Raw genomic sequence first — 26,503 nt, 5'->3', positions numbered from 1 at the left:
AAAGATGTCTGGTGGATTTGGGAAATTACCCTCTAACGTGAATGTCACATTCAAAAGTCCACAGCTCTTAAACAATTGCAAATAACTATATTTTGTATAATTTCATACCATGGACAAAGACTGAAGTAGCTGCTGCAGCCTTATTAATGTTCTGATTTCTTTTTCCCTCTGTTAACTCTTGACAAACTGTCTGTTTTTGGTTATTTATTCAATTTATCATGTATGCTCCCAACACTAGTCTATCTTTTTTAGGTCAGCATTTATTCAAAGCCCTAAAATGGTGGAGGAGATATAATCACACTTTTCAACAGGAAAGAAATGGCCAGGAAATGAACCTCAGAAAAGCAGAAAGGGTAAGCATCAATGAAGTCTGATGCCAAGCATTCAACATTGCAGTTAAAAGAGTAAACACAATCTGGTGGCATTTACATAGGAAATGGCCACACTGAGCTGTTTGCTTAGTGCAAGATGTTTTCAGCACTACTCTGCCTCTGGTGAGCTACATTCTTAAATGGGGAAGTCAAAATTAAAGATTAAAACTTCCCCATGACTGCCCAAAGAGAAACATCCCTTCAGGTACTCTCAGCCATGAGCTGCTAGAAGCTAAGAAGCTGAGTTAATTTTAATTCAGTTTAGCTTAAACTACTTTGTGTCAGCAGACAGAAAAACAGTATTTCTTAAACTCACTCCAGCTGTTCAACCCAAGACATATCTGACTGCCCCTGGCACTAAATTCTACAATTTTCTTTCTGTGAAAGTAAGAATTCTTTTGCTGGGAGATTTCATAACAGATAATCATTAACAAGTGTTCATTGATTAGGCAACAAAACGATAAAGAGATGTAGATTTGTGTTAAAACTAAATGACTCTTATTCAAGCAGCTACCACATGCCATCTTTTTTCTTGTCTAGAGACAATAATATAAGCCCATCCACCAGTCTTGGTTGTGATACTTTCTTTTCATAGCAGTGTTAACACAAATGGCTTTGTCAGAGCTCCTCCCATCAGCATCAGTATATGCTAGTACCACATATGGGCTTATTGTAGTTCATTCTACAATCAACATGGATAGTTCTAGCCCCACTAAGGGTTTTACTAGTAACATAAAATGAGTTACTATTTAATTTGTGATTCTCTTACTTTCTCAGATACAGTTACTGAATAAAGCCATAGAAAAGTCAGTTTGAAAACCAACAAACCAAACCAAAATGAAATCTGTTCTGTACTTCTTATGCAGCATTTTCAACATGGCAAGGAGTGAAATGAAAATACAATAAAGTTTCTCATATTCTGGGGTGTTGTTTGATTTAGGTCTAGTGCCATATTTTGCCACTTAGTATCACAGTATCACAGTATCACTTAGGTTGGAAAGGACCTCGAGGATCATCGAGTCCAACCTATCAACACAGACCCCATGACTAGACCATGGCACCAAGTGCCACGTCCAATCTCCCCTTGAACGCCTCCAGGGTCGATGACTCAACCACCTCCCTGGGCAGCCCGTTCCAATGACGAATGACTCGCTCGGTGAAGAACTTCCTCCTCACCTCGAGTCTAAACCTCCCCTGGCGCAGCTTGAGACTGTGTCCTCTTGTTCTGGTGCTGGTTGCCTGGGAGAAGAGACCAACCCCTTCCTGGCTACAACCACCTTTCAGGTAGTTGTAGAGGGCAATGAGGTCACCCCTGAGCCTCCTCTTCTCCAGGCTAAACAATCCCAGCTCCCTCAGCCTCTCCTCATAGGGCTTGTGTTCAAGGCCTCTCCCCAGCCTTGTTGCCTTTCTCTGGACACGTTCAAGTGTTTCAATGTCCTTCTTAAACTGAGGGGCCCAGAACTGGACACAGTACTTACTCCTTAAAAGTATTTGAATAGCTGAGTCCCACTCTTAATTTAGGGCTTATTCTATTATAAACAAAATTCAAGGAACTATAAAATACAAAGCAAATCGTCAACTAGAGTAAAGTCAGATTGTGTTCTGATCAATAATGAGAGCTAATGCAAGAACTGCAACCCGATGGAGGTGAAGGCTCCTCACACTAAGAGGCAAAGATATATTCTGTCAAAATGTGCTATCTTTGCTTTCAGGTGCTTAGATTACACTTCTTCCACTTTTATCACCGCTGTCAGGGAATGTACCAGTGGAGTACTTGTCCACGTTTCATACTTTCATGTGGCAAAGTAGGTTACTTTGTGTCAGACATTTATATAAATGGGAAAACCTGAGGCATGGGAACATGTTCTGCTGCTTCTGCTGTAGGAGTGTGAAACACAAAAGTAGCGTCTGACAAGCAAAGCTACAAAGCCACAGTGTTCACATTACCAGCATGGGAACACACATTCAAATGCTCATGGTTAAATAATCGCTACGGTCACGCCAATTGAGTTATCCAGAGCAAACAGTACACAGTTGGTCAGCTTTGTGCTTTTGTATATGTATATCCCACTTAGGAGACAAACAATAAACAGTGTTTTAATTGCATAACAGAGATGCAGGGGGACAGTACCTAATGTGATGGGAAATAGCCAAAAAAGCCAACAGCACACACACAAATTAGTACTAAATTATCAAACAAACAATCAAAAACTGTTTCAAACTTGGATTTGTTTGATGTGTTCCTACACTTTTATTACTGAAGCAGCACTGCTAATATAAGCAAGGAAAAGGAATTTGTCTCATAAGGCAGAGATGTGAAAATAACTGGAATCAGAGGTGCATCATCTTCAGGTTTCATATGGCAGGTGACTGAAGTGTACTCAAAGCTGTGACTTAGCAGCTACCCATCTAAACTGAGCTATACAATTCGGTTTCAAAAGTTCTGACTCTGTCAGTTGTTAACATTCCCCTGTAAGACAATGATTTATAAATAATTTGCTTAAAATATGATTATTTTGATTTATTAGATACAAGTGGAAAGTTATATTGATCCACCAACTGGTTAAGCAGCAAAGTGCCAAGCGAAAAGTGCTAAGCGAAAAGTGCTAAGCAAAAATCAACATGGAATACAAGGGTTAAAAAAACTCAGCATCATGAATTATAGAGAGAAACCTCTTAGAGAGAAATCTCTGTGGAAAATAATTGACAAAATTTAACTCTATGTAATGCAGACTACTTTTTTTTCCCCAACAAAATAAGTCAGCAACAAAGCCACTGAGTTTTGCAGTGGTATTCTTTGTATATTGAACTACATCCAAAAGCATCTAAACCAATTCAGGTTGCATAATGACTGTCTCAGAACACTTCCACTAGTTATTCATGCCCAGAATAGTTTTTGTAAAATAAATCTGATCACTATGTTTCATGGTCACCAGTCTGATGATCCACTTTTGTGTTTCTTCTCTTGTGATGGCAAGAGAGTAAAATGAGATACACTGACCAACTCGGCCTCATGTTTTGGATTTTGGCAGATTTTAATTTAAAAGCGATGTAGTTTCACAAATTGCTGTATTTTTATGCAAAGCCTTTCAGAGGCTAAATTAATTATCTCATGTCTTTTTGATATGATGGGAAGAAAACCAATGAGTAAAAGAGACAGAATGTAACACTGTGTTTCCTGAAGCAGCATACATTGTATTTCAGGGAAACAGAAACACGAAGACTGATTTGAATGAACCACGAATGGAAATATGTAAGTGTGAAAGCAGAGAGGAAAAAAAAAAGCTGTAAATGCTGGTAACACCTAAATCAACTGATGTGTCAAACCTACCTGGGATACCACTGTACATAGAGAAGTTTGTTCCATGGCTGCAGGGTCATCTCAGCCTGCAAGCAGCTCCTATTGCGCACCATCAACAACCTTACTCTTACTAATTCCTCTGGGAAACCATTCCATTTGGAAGGTTATCTATACATCTTTATATCCAGGACCTGGAATGCAAAAGTGCATATTCCTAAAAGGTGAACAAACCTAACCAGAAACAAAGGTCTCTTCCAACCTGGTCTGATCTATTCTACTCTACTCTACTCTACTCTACTCTACTCTACTCTACTCTACTCTACTCTACTCTACTCTACTCTATTCTATTCTATTGGAAGTATAAAGATTCTTAAGGCTTTGTATTCGGAAGATCTCAGTGGTTCTCTTGGGAAAGTCCTGTGTCATTTGAACAAAACCTGGTCCATGTTACCATCACAATAACAGCACAGCTCTAAGTCATTCCCCTAAGGTGACACTCAGCAGCACAGTGAGCACATACAGGACCCCAGCACATCAGTCCCAACCACTGCAGAGAAAAAAACTGTATATAAAACGCTTGCAATAATCCTCAAGCCTTAATTGAATCCTTTTGTTCTCTTGCTTCTCATTATCACAACCCTTATGTCTCCTGCCAAAACTCAGTGCCTTAGTTAAGACACTTGCTTTTTGAGCCCCAAATTGGGTGCCAAATATGGACTGTCCTGGGTTAACACAGCCTGCTCTCACAAACCCCCATCTCTGCACACAGATGGGAGGGAAAGTAATGCAAAAAAACCCTCCGGGTTGAGATAAAGAGACTTTAGCAAGATGCTAAGATTTGAAGAAAGTGCAGCAAAATGCAGAAGCAGCAGAAGCCAGCAACATCCCCAACCCCCTGACCTGCAGCCTGCCAGTGGAAAAGACCAACATCCCAAAACCAGAAACTGAAAGCAGCAACAGGAACTGGAAGCCGTTTGTGTTATGATCTGAACTTCAAGCCCCATGATACATTTCTCCAGTCAACACTTTCATTTTGAAGCTGGCATGAATGGCAGCATGGTATTGATTATCAATGACAGATTCAGCTCAACCCATGACAAAGTTTAAAAGACACATTACTGAAAAAAAAGGCACTTACTTAACTATAATTACAGCTAGAACTTTTTGAAACAATAAAAAAATTTAAAAGAAGGTCAGGATGAAATTTCACTTATGGACAACTCTATAAACAGTCATCAAGACAGCAGTGATGCCTACACCATTCACTGCTGCCCAGAGTACATGCCTGGCAATTTTAGTGAATAGGATTAGAAGGGAAATCAAAGACAAATTCTTGCATGATATTACCTGCAGTGTCTTTACAGTTCTGGTTGAACAAGGAACCTAAATTGACCCTTTTAAAATTTAGTCCTCTTTTGAATGCATAAAAAAGCCATGATAGAATCATAGAATGGTTTGAGTTGGGAGGGACTTTCAAAGACCATGTCTTCCAAGGGAGAACTGCACTGAAATAGAGCCAGAGCCTGCCTGATGTGTGTGATTAAATTCACTCTCTCATTCCATTTTCTACCAAATTTAGTTCTTGCTATAGTAGCTCATCCTCACTGTCACCTCCCACCAGTTCCCTCCTATGATTCAAATGGGACTGCCAAACAGTGTCATAGCTTTGAGCTGAACTTCAGTGGGAAATCAAAGCTGCAATCAGCACACCAAGGGTATAGAGTATCAGAAATAATGGCTTGAACTGAATATGAAAATGTCATGAACCTACTGATTCTCCAAAATGGCCGAGAGCTCTGTTCATGAAAACACTGTTTCCAAATGTAATATTATCTGCCTTTAGAAAAATCTATTCCAGTTTCTCCTGGGAGAGTGTATATAGCTAACCAAACAAACACCATCAAAACTTAGCAATAAAGTTGTTTTTGAGAGGAATCTGCAATATGCAAAGCAGCACAGAGGCATTCCTCACAGGAGCATGATTTCCACAACTGTTTCACTTTAAAAGCCGCAAGGAATACATTTATGTATAGTGTGTTAATAATTGCTGCATTATTTGCTAAGGAATTCAATAATTTATAGAACAGTTTATCCATTGCTCACCCACACTAAAATTATTCACAAGACTAAGCTTATGAATAAAGTAAAATAATATTTTGGGTGAGAACAGAAAGGGTTACAGGGCCTGTCCTAGAACTAGTGCAAAATGCACTTCAAATTGGAAGGAGAACCCTTTATCTAATTTTTTTTGGTACTAACTGGAAAGAAAACCCTGTGGGCCCACTCCAGCCTTCCAGCAGTGTGACAAGCAAGCAGGGAAATCCCTGCACTCACAAAGGAATGCTGTAGTCCTCCAGTTTTTTCCCCTTTGACCTGCCTTAGAAGTGATTCAATAGGACAGTTATGTCACACCATTGAGCTGCTGTTCTGATGAACTATTTGCCTCTCAGTCTATGACAGCCCAAGTCCTTCCCAAAGGCCAGAAAGCCAAGTTTCATCATGCCCTTAGCATAGTAATGTTAAGTAATAAAATAAACATACATATGCATGCTTATTACTTGCCCACAGAACTAATTTTATGCTAAAATATTGAATAAGAATATCCCCAAACTACAAACCTACACTGACTGTAAAAAGAAGGCAACACTTTTCTTCCACATAATGATGGGAAGGGAACTAATGTTTCTCAATTAACAACTTCTGTGAGCATAGACTTCAAGTAAATAGGGGAGGCAGGGTAGGAAGAAATATCTCTCATGCTGAAAAAAAGAAGAGAGTATACAATTGTGCAAAGCTACTTCTTCAGTTAAGCCTACTTTAGGGCTTTGAAGGCTTGTACATGACATACAGTTCTTTATTGTGTGTCTTTTTATCAGTGGACATTAGTAGCAAAACAGTTATTAGAGAAGTCTGCACACTCTTCCCAACCAACTTCAGAAGAACAGCCAGGAATGTGTCTGGAAAATCCTTTAAAAGGGAAGCTGGTGAGAGGTAGGAGAAAAGACAATTAGTTTGCATTTTCAGGATTGCCAGATTTTCCCCTCAAGAAAACAGCAGAATTATTGTGATATGCTCATTTTTCATCCCAGTACAAATTCTCACATTTTTTTAGTTGAGTAAATGTGGTTGTGAAATAAGTCCCACTTCTTCTTTCCTAAAATACATATAGCTAAAGATTTGGATATCATATACAGACAGATGTCTCCTTTGCTTGTGACTTTCTATTTTATTTGATTTTAATTAATTTGTAATAATTTGTTATTTTGTTCCAAGATGAAGCACACAAGCCCTGTTCAGTCATTTTCTTGCTAGAAATTAGGGAAAATGTCTTCTTGTAGGAGGGATTATGCAGATCTGGAACATGTTGCCAGAGAGGTTTGTTACCCCCAGCCCTGGAAGTTTTCAAGACAGCTAGGCAAAGCTGCAGCTGACCAAATTGGTTTTACTAGCTAACCTTCAGAGATCCATTACTTCTGTGATTCCTTGTAAACAGAAAATCTTTTATAAACCACAGTGAAGCATGGAGAAAAATCATGGAACAGGCATGGGAAGAGAAAATTCAACTGACAAACTGGGGAATTTCACATAACTCAGTTTGGCACTCATACAGGTATGGATTCCCCCACATCTAGGGTTTAGGTAGTTTGACAAACACATTCCTGATAAGACTAAGAACTAAAAACTTCAGCTATTTTTAGTCACATATGTACAGACAGGAGCTGGTTTAGAATTGCACTTGGTAACACCACCTGTTAGCACGTGATTTGACACAGGCATGCTTGTAAGGAATTGGATCATTTTAAAGAAACTATAGGAATTTAAATCTTTGGTATTCTTCTTGAGAAATGGGGACTGAGCTGCCTGGTGGTTTATACGTGGGATACATTATGACTCCAACCTGTAATTTTTATTAATTCTCTTCAAATAGAATCATAGAATCATTTTGGTTTGAAAAGACTTCCTCGAGTCTAACTGCTGATCTAACACCACCACAGCCATTATGCCATGTCCCACAGTGGACACATAGTCTAGTTACCTATATAAATGGAATGGAATAGATAAATAAATAAGGATCAATGGTACTCTCCAACTGAAACTTAGTATGACAGATTCCCAACTACAAACTTTATGAACAGTAAAATCCTAGCTGGCCTTTGCACCAACCACATGGAGCAGCTTAGCTACCTTCAGTGCTGAAAGTTACCTGCTGAAATTAGAGCAGGTGACCAATTGAGTCTTAATTTTTCATTCCTGTCCTCATGCTTGATTACAAGCGGGAAAGAGAAATCACAGACAGGAAGACATAACAACCAAATGATCCTTAACAGCCATTTCTAGAACACTCATTGTTGTAAAAACAAGAATAACCCTGAGATTTCACTATCACAAACCAGGAATTTGGGGTCAATATGCCTCCCAGAACAAAGAAGCCACAGCAAAGTAACCAAATGGTGTTGGTCAGAATCTCCTTTTCAAGATAGAATAATTTATTTTATTTAGAATAAACCAGGTTGGAAGAGACCTTCAAGACCATCGCGTCCAGCCCATCAACCAATCCAAGCCACCCAAACAGCTAACCCATGGCACCAAGCACCCCATCAAGTCTCCTCCTGAACACCTCCAATGACGGCGACTCCACCACCTCCCCAGGCAGCCCATTCCAATGGGCAATCACTCTCTCTGTATAGAACTTCTTCCTAACATCCAACCTAAACCTCCCCTGGTGCAGCCTGAGACTGTGTCCTCTTGTTCTGGTACTGGGTGCCTGGGAGAAGAGACCAACCTTTGCCTGTTTACAACCTCCCTTCAGGTAGTTGTAGAGAGTGATAAAGGTCACCCCTGAGTCTCCTCTTCTCCAGGCTAAGCAATCCCAGCTCCCTCAGTCTTTCCTCATAGGGCTTGTGTTCCAAACCCCTCACCAACTTCGTTGCTCTTCTCTGGACTCGTTCCAGCAAGTCAACCTCCTTCCTAAACTGAGGGGCCCAGAACTGGACACAGTACTCGAGGTGCAGCCTAACCAGTGCAGTGTACAGGGGCAGAATGACCTCCCTGCTCCTGCTGGCCACACTGTTCCTGATGCAGGCCAGGATGCCATTGGCCCTCTTGGCTACCTGGGCACACTGCAGGCTCATGTTCAGCCTACCATCGACCAGTACCTCCAGGTCCCTCTCCACCTGGCTGCTCTCCAGCCACTCTGACCCCAGCCTGTAGCACTGCATGGGGTTGTTGTGGCTGATGTGCAGAACCCGGCACTTGGATGTGTTAAATCTCATGCTGTTGCAACTGTCAAAGAAGGCTTGTTTGTAAATGAAAATTATTTCTCTTATTGTCAATGCATTAAGACAAAGGAAAAATGAGAAAGACACTTTTTAATCAAAATATCCTATCTAGATTATTAACAAAACATATTGCATGTATGTTTCTCAGTTATGTAAGAGCTATAGACTTGGCACACAGAGTCTTCAACTTACTGCAGGTGACTACACTGAGTGGACATAACGAATCAGTGGATTTACAGCCCAGACTAACTGCAGATATTCTTCGGGTGTTTAAAGCCTTGTGACCTGTTCTGGTTCTGACCACTGGTAGAAAAGGGAAGAACAGAGTGTCAAATGTAACTAAGCAGCCATGTATCTTAGAATGTATCCAGCAGCTAGACTAATGAGGACAGCAGAGGATTGATTCAGAGCATGAACAAACAAGGTTTACTGTTAAAGATTGTAATTACCAATTAGAGAAAATTAAAAGCCCAAACCAGCATTTTGGTGCCTTGTGAACACTAGTAAACTTTTGCCATCTCCTCCAACCTCTGTTTTCTTCACCTGCAGCCAAAGTGTTAGTGTGTTATCTTCTTCCTTTTTCATGTTTTGTTTAAGGCCTGTTCCAAACACAGAGCATAGGCTTTTTTTCCAAGAAAAAAACTCTTGCTTGCTTGCTTTATGCATCTACAAAGATGATGAGGGGTACTGGAGCAGCTCTCTCATAAGGAGAGCCTGAGAGACTTGGGACTCTTTAGCCTGGAGAAGGGCAGAGAGAGAGGGGATCTTATCCAATGCTGATCAATGTCTAAAGGGTGGAAACCATGACAATGGGGCTAGGCTCTTTTCCATGATGCCCAGTGATAAGATAAGGGGCAACAGCCACAAACTGGAACCCAGGAGGTTTCACTTGAACTTAAGGAGACCCTTCTTTACGGTGAGGGTACCAGAGCACAGTACCAGTCTGGCCAGTGAGGTTGTGGAGTCTTTTTCTCTGAAGACTTTCAAAAGGCTCCTGGGTGCATTCCTGTGCAATCTGATCCAGGCATACCTGCATTAACAGGTGAGCTGGACAAGATGATTTCCAGAGGTCCATTCCAGCTCCTACCATTCTGTGATTCTGTGATTCTGTGATTTTTGACACTGGCTAATCAGTACCAAAGAGATGTTTGAGTTAACTGGAGAACAATTTAGGAGCACAGATCAGGGTAATGAGATGTATGAACTGGTTGTCCAGTGACAATATGGTTAAATGTCTGTTTCTTTTAATGTAAGAAGCAAGCAGACAATGTTTCCTTTTTCCTGCAAAGATATTCTGCCTACAGTAGCAAGTTATCACATGAAAGGATGTTTCCCTTGGAGTCAATAACATGAATGCAAGCAAGACAGGTTGTCATGTCCACCTCTCTGATTAGTCATTCACAGGTTTAACAGTTCATTAATGAAATCCAGTATCCTGATGTTTACATGGGCTGCATAAGGTTTTTTTTCCTCTTAGCATTAATTGTCTGAGTCAGTTTTGATCAGATAAACGATGATGGTATAGTCTTTAACCTTGTTGTCAAGAAAAGCAAAGATATGTAAACCGTAACCATGGCCCAAGTTTATGCTCTCTGACATCACGTACCCTAGCAACGGGGATCTACAAACAGCAGCTGGAAAACACATTCTCATTATTTCACTGAATAATTGTTTTTACACTGAGACTGTTGCATTCATTCACAGGGATTCTTCTCCTTCTCTCCACCATGTAAACAAGTCTCATTACAAAGCTCCAATGACAAATATTTCAAATATAGATGAACAGTTTGGACTTGGAGAGCTGCCCTGCAAGATGCCACAGAACACAAGGCCTTATCTCTGTTGGATAAGGAATGATGTCAACAGTAGCTATGTTAACAAAGAGGTCAATAATGCCTAGTAAACATAACCCAAACAATTGAGTAAGTGAAGGGTAAGCCATCGGGGGTTGCTGCAGAAGAGAGGCTAATGTTTTTAAAAGCCTTTAAAAAACTCACACATTCTGCCTGACATATGTTTATCTACAAATTCTGTGAAGATGGATTTACATATTTCTGCTATTAACAATTCTGCTATTAGCCAGATGGGGTTTTTTGTGTTTCTTTTCTCCTTTAGAGAGGATATTTAATTAAAGATAAAAGATTGGAAAGCTTTGCCCCAAAATACACTTGCCTGCTCTCTCACCAAGACATAAACCCCCAAACATTCTAGGCATATAGAACAATGACAAGTTGATAATTCACTATGACCTGAATGATAACAATACAGGACATCTTGTTCAGTTTGCAGGAGGCTTTTGTTCTGAAATTTGGATTGCTTCCACGGCAGGAAGTTGTTTCAGTTGTTGCATTAGAGTTTTCTCAGAATCATGATAGCAACAGAAAAAACCCCCAAGCAACCCTTAGAGCAGTTAAGGTTTCTGATCTTAGAAGAATACTCATTGCTTCGCTGTATTGTGTTTTCTACTAGATTCATTTCAACATCAGTCTAAGGAAAGTGCAGATTGCTTGTTTCTCTATGCTAGGTAAGTTTCTCCTGTAATACATAATTTAAGTCAAGGTGTTGAAAACAATTATTTTCTTCCTCAAATCTATTTTAAATCTTATCTATAAAAGCAGAGTATTAGATTATAGAAATGACAAAAATCTTTGCTCACAAAAAATGCTGCTGTTCCTGTTAAGAAAAGCAATGTTTTCCCCATCTCTGGCTTTTGGCAAATTCCAAGTTCTCTCAAAGTGAAACCTTTGAAAATCTGAGAATTTGATGGTATGAAAGAGGAATTATATTTGCTTTAAAGAGTAGAATTTCATTCTTTCTATTTAATGGAAAGGGAGTACCAGAACAGTTATTGAGCAATAATGAACTGGCACTGAAAGTTAAATTCCAAGTAAAATAATGTTATACCCACAATGGAATGATGCAAGAGCAGATAACCAGAGTCTTGTTTAATATCTTTATCAATGATCTGGATGATGGGATTGAGTTCTCCCTCAATAAGTTTGCAGGTGACCCAAATTGGGTGTGAGTTTTGATCTGGTCAAAAGTAGGAACTAGGTAAAATGGGACTTCTCCCATGGTGACTGCAGAATGGTCTTCTCCAGGCATGGCTCCATGTGCTGTGTCCCAAGGCTGGCCCATGCTTCTCCATCATCCAATAACCCAAGATGTCCACTGCTGACTCAGTATGGAGTTAGATAATGTTTGGACTCAGTGGTCTTAAAGGTCTTTTCCAACCAAAACAATTCCACAATTCTAATTGGTTTGATAATGAATCGCTACAGTAGATATCATAGTATCATAGTATCATAGTATCATTCAGGGTTGGAAGGGACCACAAGGATCATCTAGTTCCAACCCCCCTGCCATGGGCAGAGACACCCCACAATAGATCAGCCTGGCCAGAGCCTCATCCAGCCCGGGCTTAAACACCCTCAGGGACGGGGCGTCGACCACCTGCCTGGACAACCCATTCCAGGGTCTCACCACTCTCACGGTGAAGAACCTCCTCCTCACATCTAGCCTGAATCTCCCCACCTCCAGCTTCATTCCATTCCCCCTAGTCCTATCACTACCTGATATCCTGAGAAGTCCTTCCCCAGCCTTCCTGTAGGCCCCCTTCAGATACTGGAAGGCCACAATGAGGTTACCTCGGAGCCTTCTCTTCTGCAGACTGAACAGCCCCAACTCCTTCAGTCTGTCCTCATAGGAGAGGTGCTCCAGCCCTCTGATCATCATCGTGGCCCTTCTCTGGACATGTTCCAGCACCTCCACATCCCTCTTGTAATAGGGGCTCCAGAACTGGACACAGTACCCCAGGTGGGGTCTCAGCAGGGCTGAGTAGAGGGGGAGGATCACCTCCCTCGACCTGCTGGCCACACTTCTGATGCAGCCCAGGATCTGATTGGCTTTGCGGGCTGCAAGTGCACACTGAGAGCTCATGTTGAGCTTTTTGTCCACCAGCACCCCCAAGTCTCTCTCCTCAGGGCTACTTTCCAGCCAGTCACTGCCCAGCCTGCATTTGTGCCTGGGATTGCCTCGACCCAGATGCAGGACCCTGCACTTGCTCTTATTGAACTTCATGAGGTTGGCTTGTGCCCACCTCTCCAGCCTGTCAAGGCCCCTCTGGATGGCCTCCCTTCCCTCCAGCGTGTCTGCTGCACCACACAGCTTGGTGTCATCAGCAAACTTGCTGAGGGTGCACTCCATGCCACTGTCCATGGCACCCACAAAGACGTGGATATCTGACAATGCCAGCTGAATGGAAATTGTGGGAAGAAGCTGTATATGGTAATAGTCATCTTCATTACAGTAAATTGTGAGGGAGAACAATAAAGTGAACAATAATATTAGCATTTCATTTTAATTAGATAGCTGCTGTTCAGACAAACAATTTTGGAAAAAAAAGATGAATAGAGGATTTTTTACACAAAGTTGACTTTGATGGAAGGCCAAACATTTGCTGTAATACAGACTTATTCTTAGCTTAACAAAGCTCAGATCTTGATGAATTTGTGATATTATTCTAATCAAATGCAGCAAAATACCTGAGTCTATTACCAGAGCACTCGGAGAGAAACTGGGGAAGGAAGCAATGACATTTCTGAAGTTTTAGTACAGCTGACACAATCTTTTATTTCAGCTGGCTTGACTCTTGAATCCTCCAAGTACTAGAACAGAACATGAGAAATTTCAACATCACATTTCAGCCTTCCATATTTCACACAATCCCCCTAAAGGCAGATTGGCTTGTCTTAGCTTTCTGTTAAGGAGTTCATTGTGGTCTCAGTTTAGTAATAGCTAAACTGTTTTCATAGGCAATCCAGATTTATGACATGCAATAACCCAAGAGTGAGCAAATGTCTTTGAAATAACTATTTGCTTGATATTCTACTCATAATTTTGGGGCTTTGGTCTGAAGGCATAAAACTGAACATTTGTCTGTTTGCTTTACTTTGACTACTGTGATCTGCATTGCAGCAGTTACATGCTCAAGAGATAGTAACTGAGGAAACGTGTCGGGTCAGCAAACATTGGACTCGCCAACAGGAGAACAAAATTGTTACACCTACTAGAACACTGAGGGTGATTCTAAATTGGAGCTGTAGAGCATGAAATGAAATTTAGTTAGGAACCTGAACTAGTTGTTTTTTTTTGACTTGCAGATGTTCAGAACATCAGCAGTGCCAGCTAAGGACAGTAGTGTGAAGCTGCCTGACAGTTTGCAAAAGCCCAAAGTACCTGGCCTCCAGAAAGACCTGAAATAGACACAGGCAAGACTGAGTGATCTATAAGTAAATGCTACCAGCAGGAAAAGAAATCAGACAAGGGAGAAGCTTTGGTGTGTTTGCTAATGTTTCCATCCTTGCCTCCACTTTACAAAGGGGTACAAATGTCACAGAACCACAAAATTGCAGAATGGTAGGGGTTGGAAGGGACCTCTGGAGATCCTCTTGTCCACCTTCCACTGTTCATGCAGGTGTGCCTAGATTGAGTTGCACAGGAACATGCCCAGGAGAGTTTTCAAAGTCACCAGAGAAGGAGACTCTGCAACCTCTCTGGGGAGTCTGGTCCAGTGCTCCAGCACTCTCACAGGCAAGAAGTGTCTCCTCAAATTCAGATGAAACCTCCTGTGTTCTTGTTTGTACCTGCTACCCCTTATCCTATTAGTGGGTACCACTGAAAGAAGCCCAGCCCCATCTTCATGACTCCCTAATCTCTAGATATTAATAAGAGCATTCTGCTTTTCTCCAGGCTAAAGAGCCCCAGGTGCCTCAGCCTATTCTCATAAGAGATGTGCTCCAGCCATCCAATCATCTTCAAATCCCATTATCTTTCTTGCCAGGATATGTACTGAACTGGGTTAGGTACATTGTGAGTTCCTGGAATGCAAACCCAGCATGGTTTGGGCCAATAGATGTGTTTTCACAAGGTACTAGTTACATTTATCAGGATAAAAAATCACCTATGATGGGTTAGAAACACTAAGTCTATTCCCATTTGCAGGACTAGGGGGATTCAGAACTTGCTCAAAGTAACAGAGTTCCGTCCGATCACTTTTGTCATGCTTCTGTTGGTCATGTAATCCCTGCTTTTCCAAACAATTCACTCCAAAATCTGATGCTGAGTTAATGTTATTCTTGAACAAACATAAATCAAAGATATTTACAGATAGACTAGAAAAAAAATAAAATAAAATTGGAAGCACAGTGAGAGCTGGAAATTCCTGACCTCTATTTGGAAGGGAAGTGAACATTTCTAAGCTGATTTCTTTATACTCTGCTGTAAAAAGGACTGACAGTTCTGTTTGATGTGCAGAGAATGTGTTTAACTCTGCTAGGAATTGAGATATTATCCAGAAGATCATTGGGAAGAAAGAGAGTTCATCTCTCATTGTAAAACACACACCAGTGATTTCTGACTTCCATCCACATTTGAATCAGTATATATTGATCTGTTCTTCTCCTTACTGCCTTGGTGGCAACAGGGAAGGCAAGTAGTAGGCACTTAACACTGACTAAAATCAGGGAAGGAAGTCAACAAAAACACTGTGTAGTAATAGTAGAAAGGTGTATTAAAAATAGATTGTTACAAGGTGACCTTGATAATTAGAAGTTATTAACTGGTGCAGAGAAAAAAAAAAAGATGCATTACCATTAAAATGTGAGTGCAGAAGCCTCCTAAAAATGATGCACATGAAAGCTGTCCAACTCTTATGTTTTAATTTGCCCCCATACTTTACAAAAGTATTTGCTCCCTGCCATCTTGTCTTCCCACCATCCTTCCTTCCCACTGTTTTTGTGGCTGTTTTGCTGAAGTTATCTGAACAATCACAGAATCATACAATGGCAGGAGTTGGAAGGGATCTCTGGTGATCATCTAGTCCAACCACCCTGCTAAAGCAGGTTTGTATAGATCAGATTGCACATGAATGTGTCGAAGGTTGATTTTGAAAGCACAGAGGAGAACACAACCTCTCTAGTCACCCTGGTCCAGTGTTCCAGCACCCTCACAGGAAAGAAATTTCTCCTGAGCAAAACTTCCTGTGTTCTAGTTTGTATTCATTGTCCTTTGTCCTGTCGCTGGGCACCACTGGAAAGAGATCAGCCCTGTACTCATGACCTCCACCCTTTAGATATTGATAAGCATTCACTTTTCCAGACTAAGAAGCCCCAGGTGTCTCAGCCTCAACTCTTAAGAACTTTACACAAGTTCTTGTCCTTACTACCTCTTCCTGTGAAGCTCCTGTATTAGTCTGTTGCTTTGTTCTTGCCTTGAGAAACACATAAGCTAAGTTAGCCATTGGCAGTGCCCCCAGAACTTCAGTTGGATGGCTTGTCATTCACCTCCCACCTCTAAAAAATAACCAACCCGTCTGCATAAAAGAACCCCAAAGAAGTAAAGAAATCCTACAGAAAAAGCCCCTATACCTGGAGCATTGTTTAGAAAAAATGATCTGTCTATGCTAGGTTTAAATCAGATGACACTTCTTTTCCTGGTAAAAACTAAAGTGTTTTACACTCAGAAGAGATGTCACGTGTGCAGTGCTGAAAATAGTTGCCACACCATGTTTTTGTTTTGTTACCATGACAGCAATTACCAGTATTTTGAAGAGAATGACTGCTCACTGACACAACAAAAGGACAATGGGAAGGTGTGTTTCTAAAGTCCAGGAAGTGTGACTGTGTGGCCAAATGCAATTATTTCCTATGATTTTTAGGCAAAGTTATTCTTCAGCAAAAGCACCATAGCATCTAAGCTGGTGAAAAAATTGAACTCAGAGAGGACCAATGCAGAAATACAGAAGTTTTAGGGGTTTACCTCTTGAAGTACCTGTTAAAAAAGGCAAAAATTCAAGGAGGGGAAAAAATGGGAAAAAAAAAGAGAAAGGTTTCAGTATTTCATATATTTACATCTTTCTGTCAGGTAGAACATAAAACCACTTTGGCCAATAGGTGACACATTACTCTTTTTTTTTGGCTGCATTTTCTTATATATTTTTATTTGCATGAGAATCAAAACTTCTTACTACATTCTACAGCTTTGGTTTGTAAAAACTGTTATTTTTGAAAGTGGAATAAAAATCAGGCTTCGCAACAGTTAGTAGGAGTGCAGAAGTCTTCCTTGCTTAGGCATCTATCTCCTGCAGAGAGAAATAGAAGTAGGAATAGCTGTGATCTGCCACCCCATTAGAGAATGCCTGAACAATAAGTACAGCACACTACTGGGTTTACATATCTCTGTCTTCCTTTCCTAGATCTCTACTGCATTGCAGATGCAATTGTATTAACACAGTTCACAGTCAAGTCATTCACATCCATCTGAATGTGTAAATTTTTTATGTCATTTCCAATACAAAGCAGACACAATAGATAAAAGAACTGAGCTTCTTTCACATGAAATCATATAAAACGTGTTACTTGCTCTATGGTAGTGTGAGTGTGGCTAGTCTCAACATAAAACCCAAGCAAATCATTGTGGAGCTTCACATAACTAAAGCTCAAGTCCTCAACTGATAATACATAGGATGAATATGATTGGAAAAACAGGACTTCAGGCACATCAGAGCTTCACCAAGGCTGCTAATTACTCAGCTATAAAGAGCTGCGTTTTCCTGCATACTATTTTTTTTTCCAGTGTATATTAAAATTGTCTTTATTTTGTAAAAGAAGAGACATGATTAATAGACAATTTTCTTGAATACACTGAAAAAACCCTTCAGGCATATGACCTACAGCTGTGCTGCTCACTTAACCTCTGTTTCAACAAGAATGTGCTGTCATAGGAGTGCTCGATTGACACCATAGCATTTCCTAGCAACAATCTCTGTTTTGTACATAAAAAAAGAATGGATGAAATACTGCCTACCAGTGGTTTCTTTCTCATTATGCTGTTAAACCTTTCTCACTCTCCTATGTAAAAAGGAAAAGAGACATATTTGGACATAAAGCAGAACTTCAGACTGAGCTCTGTAATTTACTGAATTACCAAAGAACAAGCAGTAAGATTACAAGGTGTTTCATGTTATCCAAGCTGACCCTACTAAAAATAAAGTGAGAGTTAATAAGTCCACTGCAGATTCACTGATTTTTTTAATCCTGCCATGGACAGTGCTGGACTTGATGATCTTGAAGGTCTTTTCCAACCTGGTTGATTCTGTGATACAAGCGAAAAAGAGTTGAGCATCCTGCTTTCCATAGGGCTACTTCTGAGGTTTCCCCCCACCCTGTGAAAACAGCATCCAATCTTATTCTAATTCTCTGGGAACCAAAGCACTAAGTACAAGGATTCAAGACTTCTATTTCCAACAATAAATCCCTAGTAACATGCCAGCATATCTGGATTCACACGTTACTCCTGCAAAGCAGCACCAAAAGCATTCCAAGCACATAGTGACAGCCCAGAATAACCTGTTTGCGGTATTACTGTAGGATACCCTGATGTCAATGAGAGACCTGGACTGTGACTGGCAGTTATAGAGATGAATGGAATAAGAAGGCTTTGTCAGTGGGCTCCTCTTCATTAGGTGGCCTGTAGCAGACACCAGCCAGAAGGTTCCTTTTGTTACTTACCTGTAATTCTTACACATAAGCTTTCTACCTACTCATGGCTATTCTTCAGTGACAGTTCTTCACTCTATCCATTTCCTGACATAAAGGACAATGCCTCCACTCCTCCTTCCTTGCCTGTCTCTGCTGAACATCCTGTAGCCAACAATAGGTACACTCCAGTCATAGGATTTATCCCACCAATTTCAGTGATGGCTATCAGGTCATTGTATTCTAGCAGATCAGTAGCTTCCATCTCCTCCTGTTTGTTGCCCATGCTGTGTGTTTTCAGGTAGAGGCACTTCAGCTAGGCCATTGGCTGAATCACTGTGTTAGTGGAGGGCCCCTTGACTCTCTCGAACTGTTTCTTAGAAGTTTCCTTGCTGGCTTCCACTACCTGAAGAGCCCTCAGCTTACCTGCACTGGATTTTGATTGCACTGCAGTGTCCCCAGCATATGTGTGGGCAACAGGGCCTATGCTAGCACCACTTCCCTCTAACCATTGTGAGTCAACCCTCTGCCTATCACAGGCAAGCCTAATTTCTTTCTCCTTCCTCTTCATATCTATTTTAAAGCCCTGCCAAGAGTCCCACAATTTCCTGGGCAAAGACCCTCTTTTCTCCTTTGAGAAAAGCGACTCCCATCTGATGCCAGCAAGCCTGGTGCCAGGTAGTTGAGGAAAATTGTGCTCTATCTCATCAGTACCACTCACACATATCAGAATTGCTGTGTCCAGGTCCAGGCTTGTGAGTACAAGTTAGATACAAGATTTACTGAAGCAATTCTAGCACAGGCTTAGTAAAGACAAGGAAGCAAATTTTCTCCTGGCAAGAACACATTTGCAAACACCAAAAGTGGTTTTGCAGTTTTATTAACATTTACAAAATATTGTAATTTCCTAACATTTGTCTAGCTTGCACATACCAATGGTACAAAATCCCCTAGTTACATCTGTACTGGATTATAAAAGGTTTCTCTTAAAATTACTGAAAAGCACACCTTATCCAGTATTTTGGTAATCCAAATACATGTAGCCATCAAATACAACTGTAATTATATTTTCTTTGTGCTTCAAGACACAAGGGATCACAAAAACATCTATCTTTTAAAAATCCAGGGTAGAATTCTCATAATGAGGATTTTATGGCAACTATCAAGCACTGTAACCCTCAAATAGTCTTTAGAGTGATTAGAAAGGGTTAAAAAAAAATATATATATAAAACCAGGGAAACAGAAACAACTTCTGTTGATTATTAGGGTTAGGAGATAGGAAATATAATAATGAGCACAAGTCAGGCAGTTCTGTCACTGCTGAAATAAAATATTCCTCCTTGAAGTTATTCAACTTAAGACCTGAACACAACTGGCAATTCTACCATGACTGCTTCCATGGTACTGAGAAAACTGTCACTTCTTAGTTTCTATAAAATATATGGTTTTCTAATGCATTGTTGCCTTTCAGTAAGATTACAGACCTGTAGACAATGACTTCTATCAACAAGCAAACCAAAAGCAGGCTTTTGGTACATCACTAACAACAGGATGTACTAAGTAGCTATTTTTCTTTTTGCTTAATCCAGCATATACGATATAATATTATACAGGAATCCTCACAGAAAAGAGGACAAGATTGATGTTTCTGCCATGGACAAAAACTTTATAAAAACATAATACAATTAAAATACAAAATATACATAGTACAGGTCAGATTAGTTAGTAGTGGCATTTGAGGTTTCTGGAGACTGAAGAAATTCATAGGGATCATGAACAATGTCTTGCTGTTCTCCAACACTCAGATGAGAAGGGCTTCCTGTAGCATATAGGGAAAAATAAAATCAAGAGCTTTAAAAGTACAGAAAAATAATGGAGACATATTTATGTATATAAACAGTATTAACCAAACCATTAATGATGCTAATGTTAAGACTTTCACATGTTGCTTTCAGGCATTTAAATGGTATTTACACAGGGTTCCTTGAAAAAGAAATTACAATAGTCTCCAGTAGTTTAGATCCCTTTTGAAAGAAGTGATTATTCTGTTACTGTGATCTGGAAAATGATACAAAATGTAATCAAGTGTCACCCTACCAACATCTCCTACCTTCTTAGAAATGGCACCAGGTTAAGTGACATTACCCTATCATGGTGGCTTTCACACTTGGAAGGCTGTTGTAGAATCCCACCTGCTACTTGCTGCATACAACTATGCCTTTCTATTTCTGAGATTGTAAAATGCAAATGCCTATAGGGATTTGCCAGTAAGTATCAACTTATTTCAGAATTACTTTACTTATGCCTAACAAAAAAATAAGTAACTACTACTAGTGTCCCTAATTCTACAGGTCAAAACTATGTCTTAGCTGCCTTCGCCATGCAGATTTAAAAATTAAACCGTGATCCTGTAGTCAGCACACTGGTTTTTCAGAGTAGTTTCATGCAAAGATATATGTAAATTAAACTGTAAGTTTTAACCAGTTTCAATTAACAGCAGAAGTATGGCAACTTCTGCGACACAAGCAAGCTTACCGAGATGATGTTGGTCTCTTTCGGAGGTATTGGAGAGGGAACTCAAATTGGACGATGGCCGGGATCCCACTCTGTCAGCCTGAGCTTCATGAAGGTCCTGCAGCAGCTTAGTTGTTTCATCCAGATGTAAATGGTTATCATCATGATCAAGCTCCTTCTTCACTTTCCCTAAGGGCCACCAGTTACCAACCAAAACCCATGATTAGCACATGCAGATTAACTCTGACCAAGTCACTATAAAAAAAAACTAAAACAAATTATCATGGCTACTGTCTATTAAAAAACACACCTCAGCCTTTTGTTCTCCTTTGCACTTCTAAAAGCAACTGCTGCAGATTTCTTTACAGATTCAAGAATTAATATCGTTAAATGCCTTCAAAATGTAAAGCATGGAGAGTGCCATGAGAAACTGAACTGACTCTGAGTAGCTGAACAGCTGTAAGAATTAATTTGTCATCCTCACCTGTTAAACTCCACACATGACATAATGAATGCATTTAGTTTGCTGCAAAGAAGTCAGAAAGATTACTAACTTAAAATACAATTAAAACAGAACATGGAATTTATGGAAGTGAAGAAATCCCCACCACAGGTAGTTTTAAGAACAGTATCTTCTCCAGCTACACTGATTTTATAGTAAGCCAAATGAAACTGTGAAGTAGGAAAGAACTGAAAGTATGTGCCAACACATGCTGCTATTTCATCTGAAGACCAAAAAAAAAATAAAATCCTCTATTTTAAACAAGAAAATAATATTTTTCTCTTCTTTTTTAGATTGTCCTCAATACAGACTCTGCTAACTTAACAGGAATTATGGATAATGGATTGGTTGGATGGCAGCATCCAGAGGGCAGCAGTAAAATGGCTCAATGTCCTGATGGAGGCTGGTGAGAAGTGGTGTCCCTTAGGGGTCAGTACTGGGACCAGTGCTGCTTAGTATTTTCATTAATGCCATAGGCAGTAGGATGTGGTTCACCCTCAGTAGCTTTGCAGTAGACATCAAGCTGGGTGGTGCAGCTGACACACGTGAGGGAGAACATGGCATCCAGAAGGACCTGGACAAGCTTGAGAAGTGCACCTGCACAGACCCCATGAGGTTCAACAAGGCCAAATGCAAGGTCCTGTACCTTGGTTGAGACAATCCTCATCATCAATACAGACTGGGGGGTAAGTAGATTGAGAGCCACAAAAAGCATAGAAAGCTTGAACACCTCTCCTATAAAGAAAGGCAGGAAGAGTTTGGGTTGTTCAGCCTGAAGATGAGAAGGCTCTGGGAAGACCTAATTGTGGTCTTCCTTCCAAAGGAGTCTATGAGAAAGATAGGGACAGACTTCTTGGCAGGGCCTTTTGCAATAGGACAAGGGATAGTAAGTGTTAAAGGGTAGCTTTAGACTAGATATACAGATGGAAGTTTTTACACTGAGGGTGGTTAAGCGTGGCTTAGATTGTTCAGAGAGGTGCTGGATTCCTCATCCCTGCAAACATTCAAGATCAGGTTAGCCAGAGCTCTGAGCAACCTCATTTAGTTGAATATACCTCTGCTCACAGCATGAATTAAGACTAAATGACCTTTAAATGTCCCTTCCAACTCAACACATTCTACAATCCTATGAAAATTGTCAAGTACAAATACTTTGGCTTCTGCAGTGGTCCAGGAGAAATTAGCTGGCTAGTATATGAACTTCTCCAAGGAAAAACAGGCCAAGGTTTCATTTATCTTGTAGCAGCCCTAGATTTTTACCTACATCAGATGCAGACTTATTACTGTTTTTTGAACTTTTTATTCTTAGCAAATCCAGCTATTTTTTTGCCTAAATAGTACAACTAAACCATAATTTGTGGCTTTTATATTTTATTACTTACCTAATGAGCTTAACATAGAAATATCAAGTGATACATCCGAATATGGTTTTATAGAGAGAAAGTCCAAGTCAGACGTGTTATTATCTCCAGCAGATTCTCCAACCTATTAAAATACAAGAAACAGAGCAACAATAGTGATGAGCTGTCACTATGTTAAGGTAAATGTGCAAGGTAAATGCATGAATCCATTCTCTCAAAAGTGCACCACAACACTTGCAACTCACAGGCAGTTCAAACATGATTTCAGGACAGAGCATTCATATGAGTGGCAACAAACTGTCAGAGTCATGTACTTTTCATTTCTTTATCTGGAACTGCTGAAACTGACATTATCAAATCTTCTGGGACTCAATCACATGCTCAACTCATCCCTCTCTCATGGCAGAAGGGAAGGAAGTACTATCAGTATGCCCCACCGTGAACCACTTTCAGATCCCCTTTTTCCTCATTTACTCAATGTACCACTAGATTTATTGAAATTTTTATTATATGCCTAAGAAAAACAGTAAGGTGGGCTCCCCTGTACACACTATCAGCTCTAGTATTTATTCTACACATTTGGATAATGAAATACAGCCTGCACTACAACTTTTTTATATACTTGTAATACTGCTATGTAATTGTAATGGCCGAACACAAGAGCTTTAGAGTTACTATAATGTAATCCATAACATTTTTATGTGACTTGCCATGGAATGCAGTGCAGATCCTTTGTCACAAACAGTTTGCAAGATAAAACCAGCACCACTTAAAGATCTGATTAGCAGTTGTGAAAACATGAGATATACAACTATTCATCCCTACTTTCTAACTGACAATTTCAATGGGCGTGTCAAAACTGATAAATACAATTGATTTTTTTCCACTTTTGCAGCAGGTTGAACCTCAGAGATTCATCAGCAGTATTCATAAAGTATCTTTTCAGATTCTTAAATGGTCTTTCTCTGACATTTAGTTATGCATGCTGAATTAAACTACATAATACAGAACAGAAAAACAAAGCCATTAAACTGAGCATCAGAGAATCTATTTTAAGTACTGAAAGCTTATTGTAGATACTGTAATTTTAAACCATCTACCTCTGTCCTTGCACTGAAACAAAATGAATGCCTCTATACTCCCCTCTCCTCCCTATGTTGTTTTGTGTATTTGAAAAGAATAGTTTTACCATAATCTGTTTGGAAGAATCTGGACAGGTACTACGCAATTTGTTTTCTTCTTTTATGAGAACTGGCAGAACCTAAAGAACAAAATAGCCTTTAGATCTTGGCATTTCACAGCTTAACTGATGTTTCCTAAGAATAGTCTTAGTCACTGTAATTTACTGGTTTACTATGATCAGAGCCTAGGCCACCACAGAACATTGTCATGCATGACAATGTTTGCTTAGATCCTTCACAAGGACCTTCTTCTATTAGGCAATCATATACATGTGCTTCAACAATTTAGAACTAACCAGCACAGCCTCATAGGACAGCCTCTTTAAGACTAGACTCTCCTTTATCATATTTGTCATTTATCAGGCTTTGCTGTATTACTACAAAGAGTAGATGCACATTAAATAAAATGATGAATTTGAATGTTTGAATCGGTGACAAGATGCAGAATGACACATCAGGGTTAGAGCGAAGAGGTGCTAGTAAGGGCCTCCAACATGTCCTGAGGCATGCTGGAGACACTCAAAATCCCAGTCAAAATCTTATGAAGATGAGCCAGGTGCTCCTGAGGTAGCAAGAGCCAACAGAGAAACATCAGTGAAACACCTTAAGGAAATTAAGGGGTGTTTCTCTAAGAAAGTGATATGGCCAACAGCCCAGCTGAAGTGGAAAAGGTAGATTCAAATTGGACATTAGGAAGAAATTCTTTACTATGAGGGTGGAGAAACTGGAACAGGTTGCCCAGGGAGGTGGTGGAGGCCCAATCCCTGGAAACAGGCTTGATGCGGCTCTGAGTAATCTGGTCTAGTGCATTTGGTTTAGCTGAGATGGAGTTAGTTCTTCCCATAGTATCTTTTGTAGTGGAAGGGTGTTGACAACATGCCAGCATTTCAGCTACTGCTGAGCAGTGCTCACCCAGCACCAATGCTGTGCTTTTTCAATGCTCTCTACTCCCTAGTGCAGCCCTAGTGGGTGGAAGGTCGAGGGAGGGGACATGTCTGGGCCAGCTGACTGAAACTGACCAAAGGGGTATTTCATACCATATGATGTCAGTTCAGATATAAAAGCTAAGGGAAAGAAAGAAGTAGCGGGGCATTCATTAGAGGTGTTTATCCTCTGGAGTGACTGCTATGTGTATTGAAGCCCTGCTTCCACAGAAGCAGATGGACCTTGCCTGCTAATGGGAAGTAGAGAAAAATATTTTTGTTTGCTCTTGCTTCTGTGTGTGGCCTTTGCTTTCGCTTTGCCTTAATTGTTTCTATCTTGACCCATAGGCCTCTTGCATTTTGCTTTTTCCCTTTCCATCTAAGAAGGGTGACAGAGTGGCTTTGATGAGCATCAGGCCCCCAGCCAGGACCAAACCACATCTAATTAAATGTGTCCCTCTCTACTGCAGGGCAGCTGGACTAGATGACCTTTAAAGATCCCTTCCAATCCAGTGCATTCTGTAATTCTAAGGCCAGAGAACACCACTTTTTCTACTTCAAATACCAAGGCGTATTTTCCAGTGAAAATCACTCAAACAATAGCCTATCCGCATAGTAACTTACTTTAACTTCATCTGGTAGTTTTACTGGGATGTTTCGCCTCTGAAAAGAAACAATGTTAACAATTACTTATATGCAGCATAAGAGAAAGCCTGCTTTCCTGTACAACTTCTGTGTATCCAATCTTTACAAAGAAAATGAGGCTAGAGACAGCTTTTTCACATATCTGTACATCACAATCACAACTTAATGGTTACTGTTTTGAAGTATTTTAGTATTACACACTTTAGCTAATCCTTGAGTCCCCTTAAACTATTTATACTAAATTACATTATTGACATTAAATTAAATTCATATTATTTACTTTATAAAACAATGTTATTAGCATAATATCATCTGACTAAACAGCTCCTGCTCCACCACCACCAATACTGCACCCACCTCAGGGCCAGGGGCAAGACCCTCACCAGCCAAGATCATAGAATCAACCAGATTGGAAGGGACTTCAGAGATGATCATCAGGTCCAACCTAATACCCAACACCTTATGACTAACTAGGCCATGGCTCCAGGTGCCACATGCAGTCCTTTTTTAAACACCTAAGAGATACTACCCAGAGGAGCTCAGCCCCAGGAAGGAGGCCCAGCCAGCACCCGTGGATGATACTGGAGGAACCATCAATCAGAGCCCTACCTAACCGGGGGGCCACCAGGCCCCCCGGCCTTTGTTGTCACCACCACCATCACCCAGTGTGCACCACAGGGGAACTCACCAGTGATGAGAGGAGGATCCCTCAGCCCAGATGGGCTCAGCTTGGGGCTTCTGCTTTTCCTTGGAGGAATTAAATAGGGGGAGGTGGGGAGGGCAAAGTGGCCACACCTGGAGTGGGAGGAGCCTCCACCAGAGCCCAGGTGCTCTGGGATTTGGGGGAAAAAAGGGGCAGGTGAAGGACTTTTGTGGGGCTGGGTAGTGA

At 40.5% G+C, this 26,503-nt stretch overlaps 1 protein-coding gene across 12 annotated transcripts in view; it reads right to left on the bottom strand.

The window, feature by feature from the left end:
* Positions 1 to 19,689: 19,689 nt before the first annotated feature.
* Positions 19,690 to 26,503, bottom strand: part of BRD9 (bromodomain containing 9) — a 29,692-nt gene continuing 22,878 nt past the window's right edge. For 6 of the 12 annotated variants that reach the window (XM_068162944.1, XM_068162950.1, XM_068162946.1 and 3 more), the window contains 5 exons: positions 25,594 to 25,632; positions 24,055 to 24,126; positions 22,887 to 22,989; positions 21,024 to 21,191; positions 19,690 to 20,307 (listed from right to left, as the gene is read on the bottom strand). In XM_068162944.1, the coding sequence (XP_068019045.1) occupies positions 20,207 to 20,307; positions 21,024 to 21,191; positions 22,887 to 22,989; positions 24,055 to 24,126; positions 25,594 to 25,632 (483 nt within the window). In that variant the 3' untranslated portion in view covers positions 19,690 to 20,206. The remainder of the gene's footprint in view (positions 20,308 to 21,023; positions 21,192 to 22,886; positions 22,990 to 24,054; positions 24,127 to 25,593; positions 25,633 to 26,503) is intronic. The other 6 variants (XM_068162949.1, XM_068162952.1, XM_068162954.1 and 3 more) reach the window with 1 other exon arrangement.

Source organism: Melanerpes formicivorus, unplaced genomic scaffold (genome assembly GCF_026170545.1).
Source record: "Melanerpes formicivorus ecotype bairdi unplaced genomic scaffold, bMelFor1.0.p_v2 SCAF_69, whole genome shotgun sequence".
In the NCBI taxonomy this organism is placed as follows: domain Eukaryota; kingdom Metazoa; phylum Chordata; class Aves; order Piciformes; family Picidae; genus Melanerpes; species Melanerpes formicivorus.
This window is presented reverse-complemented; position numbering and strand designations above follow the sequence as displayed.